Source organism: Myxine glutinosa, chromosome 5 (assembly GCF_964187855.1).
Source record: "Myxine glutinosa chromosome 5, kmMyxGlut1.1, whole genome shotgun sequence".
Taxonomy (NCBI): domain Eukaryota; kingdom Metazoa; phylum Chordata; class Myxini; order Myxiniformes; family Myxinidae; genus Myxine; species Myxine glutinosa.
Window position 1 is genome coordinate 176,337,188 of NC_136265.1, and position 21,696 is coordinate 176,358,883.

The window sequence follows — 21,696 nt, forward strand, 5'->3', positions numbered from 1 at the left end:
GCTGACGTCATGTGCATGAAGGAATAGGAGACAATTTGCAACACGCCCTTGTATAATTTTCTTTTTTTTGTATACAAGATCGAGGCTCGTGAAAGAGCTAACATTAATCACACAAAAAGTCAAACCGACACATAAAACACTAAATAAGGGGAGCGGTAGACAAGATGGGGAGAGAGGGGGAAGGACACAAACACAACATTTAAGAGCAGGGACATCGAGAGAATTGTGGGAGGGAGAAGGCTTGGGGCTTTTCTATTTTATTTTAAAGTGCTATTTTAAAAGAAGAATTTCCAAACATTTATCCGAACAGACAACATGTTTTCATGGGATTTTCGAGGTACTTTACACTGACAAAACCACAAGTCCTCAAACATCATAAACATTTGTGACCGTTGAAAAGGGAACAAATATGTCACTTTGTGATGCAAAAGGAACAATCTGCTAATACATCGGACTGTGCAGGGTCATATAGCTCTGGAATTGTCTGACCTGCTCATTAAACGTCATATATTTACAGCAACACATTGACTGTTTACGCATAGACAAACGGGAAATTCCCGAAAATTGCTTTCACCTCGTACTCTTTGATGCACCTCCGAGGGCACAACCTTTGGATACCTGGCTGGGGAAACCTGTTGGTTCACAATGATTGTGCTGACACCTTGTGGAATTTATGGTCACCTTTTAACACTGTCCCTGTTTGCTTGTACAGTCCGTCCCGAAGAATCCGATCTAATCTAAGTTCTAAACTTGTCAGGCAACCTTTGTAGTTTATAAGATACAAAATGTAACTTCTAAACTTTGTACTTTGTATTCCCAGCTGCGCAACATCTGCGGTCAATAAATTTGAGTTACTAATGGTTAGAGCTGCCACCAATGGTGGGAGACATAGGAGGCATTGCGGTTTACCTGTCACTTTCTATTTGTATGGCTTTGCTGAATAAATGAATGTACTTGAAGTAGAGTACAGGTACTCGGAATCGTAAGAATATTTCATAACCTTAGAGCCCCACCCAAGGTAGGCGGCGTAGGTGTGATGTAACTGCAACATTGTCAGCACCAGGGCACTCATAGTCATATCCCAGGACTGCTGATGTGTTGCACATCGGTTTTAAGTGCAATAGTGAAGATTGCCTTTCGTGTGTAGTTTAACGAGTGTTTGTACTAAGCATCATATCTGGAAGCGAAAGTTCAACGCAGGTGAGCCATGCGGCGTGTATAATTTCTGACTGTTGTGCGATCACCTGGATCAGTAAATTGTTTTGTTTCTTTGTTTAAAGTCTTATGATTCTGTTAGTTTGATTCTACATGCTGCCCTGTCTTCCAGCAACCATTGAAATTGGTTTAAAATACCCTTAGTCGGTGCAGTATACTGTTTATTCTACTAGGTGAGCGCCAGGGGTATTGCCCCTATGTTTGTGCATTTATGTTGAAGGCTCCAGTCACGGACTATATAGTCCTCATCGAGGCCTGGCCTTAAATAAAAGCGCTTACGGAAGACGGAAGCCGCTCCTCAGTGAAAGACACATGAAAGCCCGCTTGGAATTTGCAAAAAAGCGCCTAAAGGACTCTCAGACTGTGAGAAACAAGGTTCTGTGGTCTGATGAAACCAAGATTGAACTGTTTGGCTTCCGTCTTGCCACTCTGCCATAAAGCCCAAATCGGTGGAGTGTTGCAGCGATGGTTGTCCTTCTGGAAGTTTCTCCCATCTCCACACAGGATCTCTGGAGCTCAGCCAGTGACCATCGGGTTCTTGGTCACCTCTCTCACCAAGGCCCTTCTCCCCCGATTGCTCAGTTTGGCCGGGCGGCCAGCTCTAGGAAGAGTCCTGGTTGTTCCAAACTTCTTCCATTTAAGAATCATGGAGGCCACTGTGCTCTTGTGAACCTTCAATGCAGCAGAGATTTTTTGTAGGCTTCCCCAGATCTGTGCCTCGACACAATCCTGTCTGAGCTCTGCAGGCAGTTCCTTCGACCTCATGGCTTGGTTTTTGCTCTGATATGCATTGTCAGCTGTGAGACCTTATATAGACAGGTGTGTGCCTTTCCAAATTATGTCCAATCAATTGAATTTACCACAAGTGGACTCCAATCAAGGTGTAGAAACATCTCAAAGATGATCAAGAGAAATGGGAGGCACCTGAGCTAAATTTCAAGTGTCATAGCAAAGGGTCTGAATACTTATGTAAATGTGATATTTCAGCTTTTTCTTTTTAGCCGCGTCGCAGACGCTGCTCATAGAGTGCCCTCTGCTGTTGTTGTTGTTGTTGTTCTTCTTCTTCTTCTTGTTGTTCTTCTTCTTGTTGTTCTTGCAGAGAAGACAAAACCTCAAAGCTCCACCCATTCTGGGAACCATAGCTCCACCCATTTTGGGAGAGGCTTCATATAAACAAATATCCACCATTTTATTAACTCGCATAGCTTTGAGGCCTGTTTTGTAGGCCCGTGGTGTCTTTCTCTCTCACACAGTTTTATTTCAAATCAAATTCGATATATCATTTCATTTTTCACAGTCGCTAACATAGTTTTAGACTCGGTTGAAAAAAAACGGGAAGAAAATCCGATGAAAGTTGCCCTTTATAGAACGAAATGAATTCTCAAAGGCCTGTAACTTCAAGTCCATTGAGATATTTTTTTTTTAAATCACGGCATGGTCAGTCATACACCGCCCGAAACAACAGACGGGAAAATGCCGAGATATATATATATATTGTTTAAATCGCGGCATGCTTAGTCATACACCGCCCGAAATAACAGACGGGAAAATGCCGAGATATATATATATTTTGTTTAAATCACGGCATGCTTAGTCATACACCGCCCGAAATAACAGACGGGAAAATGCCGAGATATATATATATTTTGTTTAAATCGCGGCATGCGTAGTCATACACCGCCCGAAATAACAGACGGGAAAATGCCGAGATATATTAAAAATTCGTCCATTTGATGACAATCGTCACGATGAAATATTTAATTTATACGTCGTCACAATAATGTGGAGAGAGGAGCATAGCTTCGTTCACGTGTCGCCACACACGGGAAATTGCCGAGATATATTTTTTTTAAATCGCGGCATGGTCAGTCATACACCGCCTGAAATAACAGACGGGAAAATGCCGAGATATACTAGTACCGATTGCGAAGCCGCAATGAGCCGGCGAAGCCAAAGCCTCTTGCCACTATTTTACCCATCACTATGGCATCAGTAGGTTAGGTAGTTGGTAGTAGGTAGGTGTAGTAGGTACCGTACCTGGTAAGACTTCGTAAAAGAGAAGAGCAGACAGTCCTCCCCAATGGCAATACCTGCATACAATAAATGTCACAAGAAGCTTAAGGAAGTAACTATACGATGTGCTAGCTTAAGGCCTATTTTAAGAAATTTTAACTGGGCTTAACATACGTTTTCACAGTATGTGTGTAGTCTTCTAACTTCAGTCGCTGTCAGTGAAAATTCTCAAGCTCAAACAGTGAAAAAAACATGACCCATCACCAGGGACATCGACTGCAGCATATTCCCAAAAAGAAGACAATGGTGTCACATCCGATGGCTTTACTTGGTGCAACGTAAAAACCTCTCTCAAGTTACCACGGACTGTTGTCGAATCATGTTTCAGTGATGATAGCACTGGTGGAGGTTGTACCATTTTTCCTTTCATTTCGGTTCTTGTTCTTTCTCCGTAACAGAGAACAGTTTTTTGTTTTTTTTTGTTTTTTTTTTGTATACTGAATCGAGGCTCGTGAAAGAGCTAACATTTACTTCACAAACAAATCAACCAGACAAACAAAACACACAAAAAGAGGGAGCGGAAAACAAGATGGGGAGAGAAGGGGAAGCACACAAACACAACATTTGAGAGCAGGGAGATGTGTGGAAGGGAGAGGGCTTGGGGGGAGGAGGCGTGGGAAGGGGGGGGGGGGTGGAGGGAGAAGTATAAAACACAAGGACACCAAGGACTTCCAGGACAGAAGTTGGTATTTCAAAAAAGTGGAATTGGGGTGAAATTAGCAGGGGTAGAAAAGATCAAGGTTTTGGATGGGGGAAGATAAGAGATGGTGGTGAACAGCAGTTTTAAAGACCTGGAGGGTGGAGTGGGATTGAAGAGAGTGAGGGAGTTTGTTCCAGAGGCGGGAGAAGAGAGGAATGAAGGAGTGAAGGTGAGCAGAGAGTCTTGATTTTGGCAGTTTGACCATAAGAAGGTTGCAGGCAGATCTTGTGCGACCTGTAGGAATATTTGCGGGACAGAGCCCAGAGAGAGCTGGGGGGGCAAGGCCAGAGAGGAGTCGGTAGAAGATGGAAAGACCACCAACCTGCCTGTGGTGAGTGAGTGAGAGGCCCTTGGAGTTAGCTTCATCGCGGGAGATTCCAATGATTCTGAATGCTTTGGTTTCAACAGCGTGAAGACGAGCTAGGTGTGAGGCAGGAGCACCAGCCCAGAGGGGAGAGCAGTATTCCATTGAGCTGCGGATGAAAGCCTTGTATGTGGTGAGGAGCTCAGGTGTGCCAAGGAAGGACTTTGCACGACAGAGGATGCCCAGTCGGCGACTGGCTTTGGAGGCCAGATTTGAAATGTGGTTTTCCCAGGAAAGATCATGGCAGATAGTGAGACCCAAAAGCTTGAGTGACAGAACTTCTTGGAGAGGATTATTCAGAAAGTGGATGGGAGGGTTGTCCAGTCGGTCTTTTCGGAGAGACATCGTAAGAGTGTGAGATTTGTCAGGATTGAAAGACATGTTCCACTTGTTTGCCCAGTCTGTGATTTTGTCCAGGTCTGCAGAGAGTGAGGAGGCAGCAGACTGCCGATCTGAGGGATGAAGAATGGAGCGACAGAGAGTAGAGTCATCAGCAAAGAGATACAGAGGATTTTCAAGAGAGTCAGAGAGATCATTGATGAAGACCAGAAAAAGCACAGGGCTCAGAACACTGCCTTGTGGAACTCCAGCCTGAACAGGAAGAGGAGATGAGAGAAACCCATTCAGGGCCACACGTTGACTACGACTAGAGAAGAAGTCCGCCAGCCATGCGTGGAGATTTCCATTGATACCAAAAGAGGAGAGTTTGGTGAGCAGAGTGGGGTGCCAGACCGTATCGAAGGCACGTGATATGTCAAGGGAGACTGCTCTAATTTCCTGTTTGGCATTGAGGACCTCCATCCATTGTTGAGAAAGCAGAAGCAGCATGTCCAGAGTAGAGTGTCCAGGTCTGAAACCAAATTGATGATCAGAGATCAAGCCATTGGAGAAGAGGAAAGATTTCATATCTGAAGCAATGATGGATTCCATGACTTTGCTGATAATTGGGAGAAGGCTGATTGGTCTGTAGTTGCTGGGATCTGTTTTTGCACCTTTTTTGTGCAAAGCGGTGATGTTGGCAGATTTCCAAGCAGATGGAAGATGACCTTGAGCAAAAGAGAGGTGGAAGAGAACAGAGAGAGGGAGTGAAAGAGCGGAAGAACAGGATTTTAGGACCCGTGGGCTGATGCCGTGAGGTCCAGTTGCAGAATCCGAGTCGAGGGTTGACAGAAACTTTTCCACCTTGTCAGGAGGAAAGGACGCAGAGTCCAGGAGCAGCTGTGTACGACTGGGTACGGTGGGTACAGAGAGGGATGGGTTTGGGACAGAAGATTTAGAGGCAAACACAGAGTTGAGGCATTCAGCTTTTTCACGCGCGGAGTCAGCCGTGTGGCCATTTGAGGTGAGGGAGGGGATGGAGGGGGAACAAACACCAGAAACGGATTTGACCAGACGCCACCAGGATTTGGAAGAGGGAGACAGATAAGAGAGTTCGGTCCTGAGAACGGAGAGATATTGTTTCCTGGCTCTCCTGAGGGTGGACACACACTTGTTTCGGGCTTTGTGAAAGGAAATGAGATTTCCTTCCGTTGGATTTGCTTTCCAGGAGACGAAAGCAAGTTGTTTCTGGGCAATAGCCTCACCACAAGATTCTGTGTACCATGGATGGGAGGAAGGGTAAGACAACAGAAGACGAGATGGGATAAATCTGTGCATGAGAGAGAGCAGTTTGCTTTGGAAGAATTCCCAGGAAGAATTTATGTCAGAGGCAGTAGAGATGGGAGACCAGTCCAGATGATTGATGGCTGCTTGAAGACCGTGCCAGTTGGCCTGAGTGAAATGCCAGACTCGTCGACGCTGAGGAGGCTCTCTGAGAATGGTCAGAGAGATGTCCACTTTAACAAGCACATGATCAGAAGAGCCGATTGGAGCAGAAGAAGAGCAGCAGACATTTTCAGGGAAGTTAGTCATAACCAAGTCCAGAAGAGAAGATGCTCCGTTGACTGAAATCCGGGTCGGGAAATTGACAGATTGTGTCAGTCCCAGTGAGTCACAGAAGTCCTTTGCTGAAGAGCCATGGCTGGTGAGAGCGGTACCCACACCCAGCCAACTGGCATGGTGACAGTTGAAATCATCACATATGAGGAAGAGAGAGTTGGGATGGGTAGATAGAAGTTGGTCCATATTCTCAGACAGCGAGATGTAGATGGAGTCATCACTGTTTGGTGGACGGTACAACACACATATGAACAAAAGGTGGGAGCGAAGGGGAAGCCGTAGCCAAAGGTATTCCTGGGGGTGAGGTGGAGAGAGGGCAGTGCAGGGCGAGTGAGGAAGAGAGTTTTTTATAAAGATAGCAACCCCACCTCCAGGACGAGGCTCAGGTCTATCATACCGGAGGAGGGAGTAACCTGGGAGAGATACCAAGGAATCAGAGACATCATGAAGGAGGAAAGTTTCTGTTAAGCAGATCACGTCTGGTTTGTCAGAAGCAACCTGTATGGAGAGATCAGACAAGTTTGAGCGAAGGCCCCGGATGTTTGAGGTCCATACTGTTAAGGAAGAGGAAGGGGGAGCATCGGATACAGAACAGGGGGGGGGAGCGGTAGGGTAAGATGTGGAAGAGGAGGAAGAGGTAGGGAGAGCTGTTGAAGGTGTGTCGGAGATTACAGAATAGCTTGGAGAAAGGGAAGAATGGGGCAGACAAAAGGTTTGATGGTGATTGGGAGAGGCGCAGTGAGGTGTTATTTGACGAGGGGGAAGAGCGAGGCAGAAGGTTGAGGGAGATGAAGGTGAAAGTTGGAAGGGGGAAGAAGCGGGGAGGATGCTTTGAGGGGGAGGGGTGAGAGGGGAGTCTAGGAGGGGAGGAGCGAGGGAGAGTCTCGGAGCGGAGGGGTGTGGGGGGAGATTTGAAAGGAATGGGTGATTGGGAAGATTTGGAGGGGAGGGGCAAGGGGGAAGATTTGAAAGAGATGGGTGATGGGGATGATTTGGAGGGGATGGGCAAGGGGGTAGATTTAGAGGGGAGGGGTGATGGAAAATGGGATTTTGGGGTGATGGGATTTTGAAAAGTGTACGATTAATGGGAAACGAACATTTATTGCAAAATGAGTTTCTTGAGACATTCGAGTCAAAAATACGTTTGAGGACGCTGGAGGGAGGATGGAGTGCTGGAGAGTTTAGGGAATGAATGAAAGAAAGATGCACTATAAGAGATGGAATTTTTTTTGGGAATGAATGGATTGTGTTAGTGTTGAAAAACCACTTTTCGCATTTGTGTTAGTGTCGAAAAACCACTTTTCGCACTTGTGTTGGTGCAGGAAACCAAAAAACTTAGTTGTTGGTGCAGGTGCAGGAAAAGTGCCCAAAGCAATGACGATTTAGCTTAGGAAATTTGAGCATATGATGAGAACTATTTCGAGCAGTTTATGGCTACGCGTGATTCGGTTGTTTTGCACCAACCTCGTTCCCGGCGTCGCAGACGTGTCGAGGGCGCTGGTAAGATGTCCTGTGTCGAGGGCGCTGATTGGCTGATTCGGTTCTCCGACGGCCACGAGATTTCTAAAAAATAATTTTTCGTCAATGTGAGAATATTTGACGCCGTTTTCACCGTCCGAAACGCGTAATAAGCTTTAAGAAAATATTTTTTCAAATGCTCGAATCTCATTGGTTCTGGTGTTTGATGACGATTTTCGTTGAAGATAACGAGGTTGGTCTTAACGTATTTTAATTACTAATGAGAGGTTTCATTAGATTATGAATCAAAGAACGACGGGTGAAACAAACTCCTATTGAACTTTTTCGCAATTGTTTTATGCAAACTTCCGCATCCGGTCGATGGCGCCCACCATTGAGCGCTTTCATTTTAGAAATATTTTTGCAAATGCTCGACTCTCATTGGGTCCGGTGTTTGGTGACGCGTTTTGTTGAAGATAACCAGGCCCGTGCGGGCCGATGTTGGTCTTAAATTATTTTATTAATAGCCGGCGAAGCCGGTGTTGTCAAGAAACGCGTACGTATTATGTCGAAAACCAGATTATGCTGTCTTTTCGCATAAGATTGTGAATCAAACGACGACGGGTGAAAGAAACTCCTAATGAACGTTTTAAATTTGTTATGCATACTTCCGCCTCCGCAAGATGGCTGCGCCCACTGCGCTTCGGATTCTCGAGCCAAGGCATAATCAGGTTTTCAACATAATACGTACTCGTTTATTGACAACACCGGCTTCGCCAGCTATTAAAAATTCGTCGCCACACACGGGAAATTGCCGAGATATATTTTCACTTTGCACAAAAATAACATCAAGTAATCGAATCAATAGGAATGTCCTGTGCCTATAACATCGACGTTATAGGCACAGCTGCATCTAGGCATTGTGTAACATCGACGCGGCTTTTGTTTTAATTAAAACTTTTTGTACTTGTTTTAATTAATTTGCAAAACTTTCTAAAATCCTGTTTTCTCTTTGTCATTATGGGGTATTGAGTGTAGATTGATGAGGGAAAAAAATGAATTTAAACGATTTCAGCAAAAAGCTGCAACATAACAAAATGTGAAAAAACGGAAGGGGTCTAATACTTTCTGAATGCACTGTATATACCCACTGACAGAACAAAGGGCAGTCAGTGTCTGAGTTTGTTGCTGGCTTCCGCCGGTTTGCTGAATTTGGTGCTACATTGGACGAGATGCTGAGCGACATTTTTGTTATTGGCATCAACAAGGCAACGATCCTCCGAAAGTTGTCGGCCTTTTCCTGATATTGCTCTTGCTTGAACTGTGACAATCACTAGTGCCTGTATATCTACTGAAGGAGCTCCGTATTAAAACCAGCATGGAACAGACCTCCCAGATGCCAAAAGTTTTAAGCAGAGGGAGAGAAGTTTGAAATTTCAAGAGGACAGAGAGAGTGGACACACTTTTTGCAGGCCTTGGGGAATGATATATTACTTTGCTTTCGGTTGGGTTTGACCTACAGGAAAAGAAGGCAAGTTGTTTCAGAACAACTGCGTCACCACAGGATTCATTGAAATTCCAGAATCACCGACAACGGATTAGTTTGTCCATCATGAAGCCTGACTCCGTTTTTTGAAAACGAAGCAACACATGTTCAAAACAAACACAGTTTCTCCTGTCGTGGTTGTTTTTTTATGTGAAATTAAAATGAACGGCAACATTGAGATCATGTTTTTAACAAAAATAAGTGCATAGCTGTTCAAAAAATAAATTATTTAATATTGTGTCATCATGTTGAATATGTTAAACAATATTGTGATCCAGTTGGTTAAAGCCAAAGCATATTTTATCAGCTTAGTCCTGACTGAGGGGTCATTAAAGGATTCGAATTTTAAAGCAAAGGGTCATTGAGGTGAATCTTGCCCACAAGACCAGAATGCATCGTCATATCACTGTTTGGAGACCAATGGCTGTTACAGTGCAGATTGGATTCCCACACGAGATTTGCTGGCAGGCAGTCCCTTGAAGAAATACAGGTAGTGGACAAAGATGGAAACACCAATGTAAATGTACTTAATATGGCGTCGGGCCACCAAATGCAGCCTGCGTGCGCCTTGGCATAGAGTTCACCGGCGTATGAAATTCTGCACAAGGGATGCGGCACCATTCTTCCATGAGAAAGTCAATCAACAAACACTTGTTTGATGGAGGTGGAAAACGTTGTCTCATGTCTCGTTCCAGAATATCCCATAAATGCTCGTTTGGGTTCAGATCTGGTGATTAAGGCCATGCCATATGCAGAATGTCATGTCATGCTCATCAAATCATTGGGCGATCACACGTGCTTTGTGGATGGGAGCATTGGGGGGTGAGGGGTTAATGACCTAAGCATTTTTTTTATTTGAAGAAATGTTTAAAAAAACATCAAAATTTCAAAGCCAGAAGAATCGAAACCATCATCAAACTCAAGTCAATAACCCTAAATCAAAAGCAATTGAATAACAACTAGAAATCATCTGAAAATGCAAAGCCCGTCCGAATCCGCTTTGTATTCAGATGTCTTCTTCTTCTTCATTGTGCTAAACATGACGAAAACAGGTGAAAAATTTCAAAATGAAAATTGACGATTTTATACAACCCTAACCTTTTGACCTTTTGATCTAAAAAAAAAATCGGCCTCTAGCTTTTGATTGTTGAACCAATTCAGTGACCCAATATTAAATTCTTTACATTCCACATCAATTGGATGAAAATTGACGATTTTAAGTGATGCTGACCTTTGACCTTTTGATGAAATTATCAACTTGTCTTCTCCATATACTCATAATAAAGCTTAGTTGAAAATTTGATGACAAAACTCAAATGGTAAATTGAAATTTCAGGTGAATTGGATGAAAATCTATGATTTTAGGTGATGCTGACCTTTGATCTTTTGACAAAATTATTAATTTGTGTAATCCATATTCTCATGATAAAACTTTATTGAAAATTTGACGACAAAAGCTCAAATGGTAAAAGGTTATGGCCCGGACAGACACACAGACACACGAACAAAATTTGTCTCCACAGAAGTGATTGCAAATCCCCATCTCCCGCTGCGCGGGGAACAGACTAGTAAATGAAAACAATAATCAAAACAATAATCAAAACAAGTCAATAACAATAAAACAAAACAAGAATTCATTTAAAAACAAAAAACAAAAAAAAACCTTTAGAGGCCATTTTTCCCTGCAAAGCGGGGGTTGGCCTTTTTCGGGCACCGTGGTTGTTGTTGTTTTTTTGGTCCCCTTTTTGAAGCAATGTTTTATGGTCTGGATGCCCTTCCTGCCACCAACCCTTTTTGTCGCCTTTTACATACAAGCAGGGAATTACCAGTGAACTGGTACTCAATTAGCCGACCTCGGAAGGAATGTACAGGCTGAGTCAACCCCCCTGGTCGTTAATTCAGCGATCGACTGGGAGAACTGGGATTCGAACCCAGGATCCTTGGTTTTTTATATCCTAAGCTGGCACCCTAGCCGCTAGGCCAACACCAGGCTAAGCCAACACCAACACCAACACCAACACCAGGCCAACACCAACACCAACACCAACACCAACACCAACACCAACACCAGGCCAACACCAGGCCAACACCAACACCAACACCAACACCAGGCCAACACCAGAAAACAAGAATTCAGTGACAAATAATAATTAAAATAACTTAAAATAATAATCAAAATTTCCAAGCACTCTACTTTCCCACCCGGGTTATCCCCATTACCTCCACCACCCTTGGAGGGGGACAGAAATTAAGGGTGGGGGACTTTTTCTCGTGGAACAGCAACGGGAAGGAACAGGAGGGGGGAATCTTGGGGAACCCTCCCACCACCGGCAGTCTGTCTCATCCCTACCCAACATTTCCCCAGCCAAATGCACGAAGGGCTTTGTGCCCCACAAATTTGTTTGGCCAAAAATGTCTTCCATACTTACTCTGTGGGGTCCTGCCCAGGGTGGTAGGGGGCTGACTTTTCTTTATCCCGGCCCCTCCTCCAGAAATCGAGGTCTAAGGAGGGCCTACCGGGGGTCAATGTGGGTCCAGGTTTGAACCCCCAAAATAGGTATTTGCTTTTTCCTCTGAAACTACACACACTATTTCGATGAAACTCGACCACAACCTTCATCACCCATGATGTACCAAAGTGTCTTCACGGCATTAAGTAAATCGATGTCTGAAGGGTCTATGGGGGTCAAGTGGGTCCAGGTTTGACTCCCCAAAATAGGTATTTGCTTTCTTCTCAGAAATTACTCACACAATGCTGATGAAACTTGACCACAGCCTTCATCTCCCATGATGTACCAAAGTTTGTTCACGGCATTAGACAATTAGGGTCTACGGGGTCGGGGGGGGGAGTGGGGGTGCCCCCCAAAATAGGTATTTGTTTGTTTGTTTAGTCTTATGATTATGTTAGTATGATTCTACATGCTACCCTGTATTCTAGCCTCCATTGTAATTGGTTTTAAATACCGTGATACTGTATAAAATACCTTTAGTCGGTGTAGTATACTGATTTATCCTATTAGGTGAGTGCCTAGGGGTATTGTTGTTTTTTTTACCTTGTATTCAAGGCAATATAGGCATGACGTGTTATTGAAGTGATTGGCTATTCCTATTTGTGCTATTTGATCCCAATGTGATTTGATGGTGTTGTGATTAATCTGCTAAACTATGTACGCGATAATATGCAATGCATTGTACACCATGATTGCCTTCAACAGTGCACTCGTTTTGTCTTACCTACCCCCAGATAGATAAGCATCATTCAGACGAATATGGTTCTCACCGGTACATGTCACATGTCAACAAAACATCTGCTCATACTGAACTCCCTCGTATTCATCATTCTCGGAACTTACATCTTTAAAATGTTCGACTTCCCATTGATGCCAGATCTGCGAAGCAGGTATAACATAACGATAGTAAACAAAAATATGCTTTGTACCATTATGCAGAAATCCTGTTATTCTTTTCATTACAAGCTAGTCATGCCTCCCCGTCGCTTCGTTGACGGATTTAATCAAAGTAGTAGGGTGGCTTAGCAAAATTACCGTTACACGGTGGACAAAATCACCAAATTTGGCATGAACACTCCTAATGACCTATTAATCAATATTAGCCGAGGAGCCCTCGCGAATTTTTACGCGTATTCGTGTAAAACCAAAAAATCCAAAATGGCCGCCATCCAGTAATTAAAAACACATTTCCCGGGTTATATAAGTCATGGATAGCAAAAATTGGTATCAAAATATAAATTTTTAGGACACTGAATGTGTATTTTGATATTACAATATCACCAGTAAATTTAAAGGGACATTCAGTGATTTCATGTGAAGGGCGCCCTCAATGATAGGGGGGGGGAAAGCTTTTGGCTTGAATACATTGCTTATAACTCCAGGTCATCAATTATTGCGAATGATAAGCTGTAAACATTGTACCCTGGAAATACAACATTATCATTAGGAGTGCAAAATATCGAGCCCAAGAATTGGGCGTGTCGCTTATTGGATGTCACGCCTACCATTACAATCAGTATCCACCAATATCCACCAATATCCTGCAAACCAATGAGAGGTTTAGATTAAGACTTAATCTTAATGATGAATCTTATTAATCTTAATGAATCTTAATCTTAATCTTAAGACTTAATGATGAAGATGAGAATAAGGGTTTCGTATCTCAGGATAAGGTCCCAGTACATAAAGGTAGGACTCTTCTTCAGCATGTCATTCCTCCAAGCTTCTGCAGATTGATTGTCTTTAGGTCTCTCGGAGAGCAGGAAAGCCTTTCTTTGAAGGTTATGGAGAGTAAGGAGGGTGATTTGATGGGCATGCCTGGTTCGTGTGAGATGTGACACCTTCAGAAATGAGTCGGCTATGCCAGTGAAAGCCACATCTGCCTCTGTAAGGGCGGTAGTCCAGCCAGAACTTTCCAGAATATCTCCAAGTGTGTTCCACAGTGCCATTTCTGTGTGTAAACCACCTAACATAACAACATGCACTTTTCCCCCATGAGTATCAGGCCATTTCCACTGTACAAACTTTGCCAGGGCAAATAGAGGCTGATCAAAGGTAGTGACTGGAATTTGTCCTGGGTTGAGATACTCAATCGCTTGTCTCTGGACATCCATGCCGTGCTTTATCATTGCGGCGGTGGAAGACTTTTCGTAGAACATAGGCAGTAGTGAACACACAGCTGGAGGGTCTTCTATGGGAGGTTGCTGCGAAGCATGATAGGCAGTCCAGACGATGGCATCTTCATTGGTGACATCCTCCTCTAACAGTGCTAGTGCATGTTCGACCCAACTATTTTCCTGGATAAGTGCCTCATTTAAGCAGGTCTTGGTTGGCTCTGTGTTACTCTCAGGTACTTCAATTGCAGCGGTTGTTAAAGCTACAGCAGGGACAAAAGCATAACTGACCGGGAGAGACTGCTGTGTTGCACCAGAAGGGGGTATCATAGTAGGTGGTCTGCTCTCACCAGGATCAGTTTGTGTTGGAAACTGAAAGAGACTAATTCCAGTCCCATGAAAGGAGTCATGTGAAGTGGTTGAGCTAGGGTTATGGTCTAGGTTGGCTAGGGCACCAACAGTAAACAACCCTTTCCGGAGAAAAGCAGGGCATACAACGCCGTCTTCTTCAAATCGCTCACATACAGATGTGGCAATACAGTCCTCAAGGTCCATAACCCTGTCATATGAAATGCTGATACCCATCTGATACAATTGCTGGATGAGTTTCTTGCTTCTTGTCAGTCCATGAATATTGAGACCAATGTAAATGGGGAGAGGTGGCTCACGCTCCAGAGTATGTCTTGTTTCAACAGCTGATTCAGATGGAGTTTTCTTCTTTGTGTTGTAGAGAATGGTCTGTCCTATAGTGAGGCAAGCCTGTGAGTGAGGCAAGCCTCTCAGCGTCTTCTGAGAAATCCCGTTTTTTCAAAGCTTCCTTCAACATATTTCGCATTCCTTCTTTGAAAACAATAACCGTGTTTCTACCATCGTTCTGTTCCTGTGCCTCTGGGAAGTGTTCCAGCAGTTGACGCTTCAGCCTAGTCTTGTTGACTTCTTTGTGGATACCCATGTCCTGAAGACGATTCACATAGAGTGAATGAATCTCTGAAAGCTTAAAGAGGAAAGTCCCAGAGTCTACAGCTATCTCAATGTAGCTTGTCAGCTCTACAAACACTCTAGGCTCATTCACTTTTTCATTTACATTTGGTGATTCCCGACTCAACTTTCTGACGAGACTGCGGTAACGATTTCGCAGATGGGTCAGGCATTTTAAATGATACTTTGCTTCCATCGCAATCAAATCTCCTCCAACAATTCGAGCAAGAAGCTGTGTGTCATGTAGCTCTGTGATCATACATCGTATATTGGTCTCAGCATCATATGTTAAAACTTGAGAGAGCTCACCGTCCTCATGTCCTTTGTCACAGAAGATGCACTTTGCTGTGTTTATCGTTTGGCGCTTACTTGATCTCCTTTGAGACTCGACAGTGTTGGGGACACCCCTTTTCTTTGCTTGCGTCCTTGTCAACTTGGAATTGTTATATTTCAAATGGCAAGATTTATGCCAAGATGCATGGTGGGTTACAAAATCTGCAGCAGTAACATCACTGCCAAAGTAGATGTTAGTTGGAAGTGCATCAATGTCTCTGAACTGTTCTACATTTGTCAAAAATGATGTATAAGCATCTGTCATGTCACGACTTGCTATAGGATTCTGCAAAGGGCATTTCAAAGGTTCAGATGTGTGTTGCTGACAAATGATACAACAATTCCAATCTAGATCCATCGTGTATACGGGCTCGTCTCTCTTGGCACGATGTCTGAATCCAATCCGTACCAGCAGTTTCCTTGGCTTTCAATCGGTGCTCTGAAATTGAGAAAAAAGTATATATTATTCACATTAAAATAATATCAATATAAATAACTTAAGTTGAGTTTGGCAAAAATATAAATTTTACTCACAAGTAATATTAATCCAGCTTTAATTTAGCATTCACAATGGATGTCCTATAATACTTTCCATATGGAAAATTTATTGTGATAACAAAGAGAAAAAAAACACATAATCAATCACATTTATTTTCAAGTCAAGATAGGACATCTGATTTTTTGTTTTCACTAATGATGTCCTATAATGTCTTCCGTAGTTTTAAAAATGGCCTGGGCAACAGCATTGTTTAACAGTTGCTTTTTATTATATTTGATTTATACGTATTAATCATTATCATGGGTAAAGTTAATAAGTGCTATATAATGCAGTATAAAAATATCTAATTAGCCAGAATTTTCTAAATTCCTGATATAGTGCACATTGTGTTGATTATTTTGCATAGGCCATTATTTATAGGAGTGTTTAAGCTTGTCTAATTATGCTGATTGTTACCAAATGTACATAAACACATACTTCTGTTTAGCTAAAAAAAACCTGACTTGATCACTGAAGTTCTGTAATTAAAGATAATAACTTGAAAAGTTGCTTACTTACCATAAAATATGTAGATTGTTAACAAAGGAGGCCAGAAAACTTTCCACCAATACATGTGCTTAGCAGTATAGTAAAGACAGCCTGTAGTCACAATGTCGCCCTCTAAATTAGGTATATAACTACGGATACCCACAAGGGTCACATTAAGGTTAGGATAAAAGCATAATTAAAACATTCACATTATTTCCATGTTCAAACCCTTGTCTCAAGAACGCACTATCTTGAGAAAAAATAGTTTAGATCACTTTTAAATTCAATTAGTTTGGATGTTGCAGTCAATATTATGTAGTTTGATTTCTTTGATCTTTAGACCTACGGGAAATAAACAACCATGTTGTCCATATGTGGTAGGTTATTTGTGTATCTTTTATAAAAATAGGGCTTCAATAAAAATATTCTGGTATAATATAATCATACTTTGGTACAATTTAGCCATCGTATGACCGCTAAAAACCAAGGAAATTGCTATTTCAGCATAAATGGCGGCCATTTTGGATTTTTATGTTTTACTTTAATATTTCAGGAGGGTGACCGAACATGTTGAGGACATGGTTCTGATATTTAAGTAATATTTTGATACAATTTGGCTTTCCTCTAACAACTACAACCCAAGAAAATTGGTATTTTATCATGAACGGCAGCCATCTTGGATTTGTTTGTGTTACCATGGTTACGTACATATTTCGAGAGGGCTCCTCGGCTAAAATCAACTGATATACCCTAAGGAAGCCTCACACCAAAAATGGCGCTTTTGTCCGCCCGGTAACGGTAATCTTGAAAATTGACCCCAAGCCACCCCGCTAAAGGACAGCATGTTGCACTTCACAAAAATATTGCATGTTTATCTGTGAGTCTCAATGAGGATGTAAAATTACATTAAACTCACGAAAAAGGAGCTTTTATAACACGTTGTCGTTGTTGGCTGCTGCTGATGTCATTGTGGCTGTGGTTGATGCTTGTATGCTCTTTCTGTGCACTATTGTATATTTTTCTATTGATTCGAATAGTATTACTATATCTCATTTTGTGTGCTCCTTCTGTGTTTGTCAAGCTTTATTCAAAAGGATTCCTGATGTCATCGACTAATAACCAGAATGACCGCACTTTAGTCACAACCTGCGACGCAAAGTATATATTTTTCGCCTCCTCTGTCCACTTAACTCCCTCATCTTTCTGTTGAAGGTATTGTCGTGTGGCTGCTCTCAGTTAACACTGGGAGAGTCACGGAAGGCAATCGAGCGTTACTCCTGGGCGTTCAGTTCAAATGCGGACTTTATATATCTGCGCCGGAGGAAGAAAGGGAAGGGAAAACTGAAGCTCACCTGTGGTCCCGTCGGCGATTCCCGAACCTGCAGAAATAACTCCAACAAAAACGGGTTTAAAATGTACAAGGAAAATAACAAAAGGATTTATTAAAAGAAAATACCGATAACAAGAGAAACTCGACGGTGAAACTAAAGTCCTAAACGGGACTTTTACGCATACCAGACTTGCCCATATACCAGATACCAAGCCCCCATACCAGACTTGAACACAGATGAAGGGAAAAATAAACTGGAAAATAATGGGGTGTGTGTGCACTTAGCTCCGATCACTGGTGGGATCTCGTCAGGGTCTGCGAACGGGTCCAGAGGTCCGTGCGCGGGAACACGCCCAGTAGGCCTCGATGGTTTGCACTTGTTCACCAGGCCTCGATGCACCCTACCACGCTCCAACGACCAGCAGCGCTCGTCCACGCGGAGAACTGCATTTCTTGGGCCGCGGTTCTTCCCGCTGCCTATGCATGTCTCCCGATGGCGTCTCTGAACACGGTCGGTCCAATCGCTTCCTGGAATCCGTTGCCCATGCACAATCGCTCGCTAGGTCTGGACCGTGAACAGGCACAAGAGCGCGAGGGAGAAGAAGCAATAATAGAGCCACAGGTCATCGAGGGCAAGATCAAGGTGTGAAGGGCAAAAGGCAAACAAAAGAGAAAATGCCGGTCCAAGAGTTCTTTTAACATTGGGTCGTGACGTCATCAAAGCTTCTCTTCCAATCTCCGCAGGCCAACACCACCGGCCCAGCTCTTCACCAATCCGCGCACTGCTTCTTGCTCGCCCTTCTCTCTACCAATCAGTGAGTGCCTTCTTACTCCGCCCTGGCCAATCACGGCTCCTCGGGGCATGTCTTCGGCCTGCTCAACCTCGGTGTGTGCTACCCAATGGTGTAATTAGCGGCAGCGCTCAATGTCCTGGCTTCCTGGTGGTTTTCATTGTTATTTAGTGTAGTTTAATGGCCACTCTAACTGGTGTCTATGGTGCGGTGCCAAAAAGGATAAAGGATAGATCACTAAGGTTTGACGAACAGGGGAATTAACATAATCCCTACAACTAGTTAACACAAGGACCATCCTCGTATGGCCACAATTATTCACTCTTATGCGTCAACCGGCTAAACAAAACTTACTACATGGTGATGGTTCTTACCCGACATCCGGAGCATGTTAATTTATACATCTTACCTGTTCTATGGTAATCCCTACTCCACCGACATAACAGTATTATACAATTCATCTCCCAGGATCTTCATCATTTGGTTCAATATATCAATTACGAGTCAGATGGACAGCTGTGTACAGTTACATAACAGTTTCACAACCCATAAAATATTACATAACAGTTGTAGACCACCTCCTCACCTTCCAATCAACATTCAACCCAAACAAAGCCAATGGAGATCTGACGCAACAAACCGGGGCAGTATATAATCAGCAGAGGGCTAAGACCTGATATCTTAGGCCCACCAGAAAACCAAGATGTGGCCATATTATTTTGTCTGAGTGCCATGGTGGGTGGAGTCAAGCGACAGAAGTTAGTGGGGTCCGCCAGCTGTCTGACCAAAGGTGCACATTTCAAAAATCGACCCCAACAAGAATCACAACAACACCAACAACAGCAATCACGCCGTGACAAGTCACAGATAAAAATGCTGCCATTGAAAAAAGGCATTATTATGGTTAAATGGACACCAATGCTTGTTGCAAATTGTCTTCCAAGTAAATCGATTATTAGCTTTCAAACCAAGTAAATCGATTGCTGTATTAGATTTCCAACCGAATCAATTTTACCCTTCAGAATAAAGTGTGACGGATGGATGGATGGACGGATGCTGCTCCTTTTAGTAATAGATACAATACTTGTTATGGAGAATCATTGAAGGGCTGCAGGTAAGTTGGTGGATAACAATTAACAGTTACATTTTTGTTGCTGATATTTGTTTGTGTTCGACCCACAGGATATCGAAGACACAAAATGATGACGACCAAAAATATTATGACATTATCCGTATCATGCCCAATGACGCACAATTGTATAAAAGTACAAAACAGGCAATAACAACAAATTCATGGCTTGGAGATTCTTATGGCTCAGAAGAACCTCTTTATGCAAGGTCAACGGTGAGAATCCCCGAACCCTGGTGATGTCCCCGTATTGACCCACTCTACCACCCCATACAGCCTTCCCACCCAAAAGTGAAAATATAAAGTAAATAAACACATAAATTTCATCAATTTGGTGCCGATAGTTTTTTTTAATCAAAAACATTTTTTTTGATGTTTTTTTATTTTATCAAAAGTTGCTTTTTTGGTGCTGATAAAAGAGATACATTTAAATAATTTGGTACTGATAGAGTGCAGGCATGATGGGTCAAATGACCTCTTCCTGTGTATTTGTATATCCTTGTATAACCAATAACTCTGCCGACAGAGTAAACAGGAACATGCAAGATGGTTCTAGCAGAAAAAGTAGGACAAGAAAAAGTATTGGCTGTCTGGATAATGGTGTAACAGGCAATTTCAAATTTAAAAAGGGTTCAGCATACTAAACACAAACAGGAGAATTCAGGATTATTCCGGAAATACTTGGGGGAAAACTTTCCCAGCTGAACCCACAAGAAGTTAAGGAATAATTAGGGCCATTAAAATAAGTAGTAGCCATCGATTTGTCAAAAGTTTAAACATTTGCCTGTTGAATGTCATTTATTTTACAATCTCCAACTCACATCCACTCAATTTACTCCAAGAGTTTTGCATGCACATTCATGTAATGCAGGATTCAGACCTCAGCACAACATGAGAGTGTGGTCCTGTCGTCCTTTATTCCAGCTTGAAACACACAAACAAACCCCGCCGCCGTCGAGTCTCATGAGCAAGGCTCGTCAAGCTTCACGAACTGGGCGTGGTCAAGTACTTTACAAAGCTCCGCCCTCATCAAGCTTCACGAACTGGGCGTGGTCAAGTACTTTGCAAAGCACCGCCCTCGTCAAGCTTCACGAACTGGGCGTGGTCAAGTACTTTGCAAAGCACCGCCCTCGTCAAGCTTCACGAACTGGGTGTGGTCAAGTACTTCACGCTCTGCCCTCGTCAAGCTTCATGAACTGGGCGTGGTCAAGTACTTTACAAAGCTCCGCCCTCGTCAAGCTTCACGAACTGGGGCGTGGTCAAGTACTTCACAAAGCTACGCCCTCGAAAAGCTTCACGAACTAGGCGTGGTCAAGTACTTTGTAAAGCACCGCCCTCGTCAAGCTTCACGAACTGGGCGTGGTCAAGTACTTTACAAAGCGCCGCCCTCGTCAAGCTTCACGAACTGGGCGTGGTCAAGTACTTTACAGAGCGCCGCCACATGTCCGGAAACTCGAGTTACAAGTTGTACAAGTTCTGCTCTGTAAAAGCTCGCCCCTGTGTTCTTTGAAGATAATCGGCGTGTCCCCGGTTTAACCAGTTCTTCTGGTGGACTCTCCCATTCCACTTTGCGTCAGGGGAGGAGGAAGGGGAGGGGGAGGAGGAAGGGGAGGGGGAGGAGGAAGGGGAGGGGGAGGAGGAAGGGGAGGGGGAGGAGGAAGGGGAGGGGGAGGAGGAAGGGGGGGGAGGAGGAAGGGGAGGGGGAGGGAGGAAGGGGGGAGGAGGAAGGGGGGGGGGAGGAGGAAGGGGGGGAGGAGGAAGGAGGGGGGAGGAGGAAGGAGGGGGGGAGGAGGAAGGAGGGGGGGAGGAGGAAGGGGGGGGGGAGGAGGAAGGGGGGGAGGAGGAAGGAGGGGGGGAGGAGGAAGGAGGGGGGGGGAGGAGGAAGGAGGGGGGGGAGGAAGGAGGGGGGAGGAGGAAGGGGGGGGAGGAGGAAGGGGGGAGGAGGAAGGGGGGGAGGAGGAAGGGGGGGGGAGGAAGGGGGGGGGGAGGAAGGGGGGGAGGAAGGGGGGGAGGAGGAAGGGGGGGGAGGAGGAGGAATGGACTGCTCCAAGTTGAGGGGGGGAAACGAACTAGTGCTATAATTGGCTTAATGTACAGTAACAGTAAAAACTGCACTGTCACATAAAGTTGAAAATTGATCTTTATGTGGTCACATGGTCACAAAAAATGGTCACAATTTACCTTTTTCCA

The 21,696-nt window shown here is 43.8% G+C and overlaps 1 protein-coding gene across 3 annotated transcripts in view; it reads left to right on the forward strand.

Moving 5' to 3' along the window:
• The first annotated feature begins 1,011 nt into the window (after positions 1-1,011).
• Positions 1,012-21,696, forward strand: part of LOC137426693 (alpha-N-acetylgalactosaminide alpha-2,6-sialyltransferase 2) — an 81,323-nt gene continuing 60,638 nt past the window's right edge. Inside the window, exons 1-3 of one of the 3 annotated variants that reach the window (XM_078779113.1) lie at positions 1,012-1,200; positions 12,539-12,694; positions 19,560-19,722. In XM_078779113.1, coding sequence (XP_078635239.1) covers positions 12,564-12,694; positions 19,560-19,722 — 294 coding nt within the window. In that variant the 5' untranslated portion in view covers positions 1,012-1,200; positions 12,539-12,563. The remainder of the gene's footprint in view (positions 1,201-12,538; positions 12,695-19,559; positions 19,723-21,696) is intronic. The other 2 variants (XM_078779114.1, XM_078779115.1) reach the window with 2 other exon arrangements.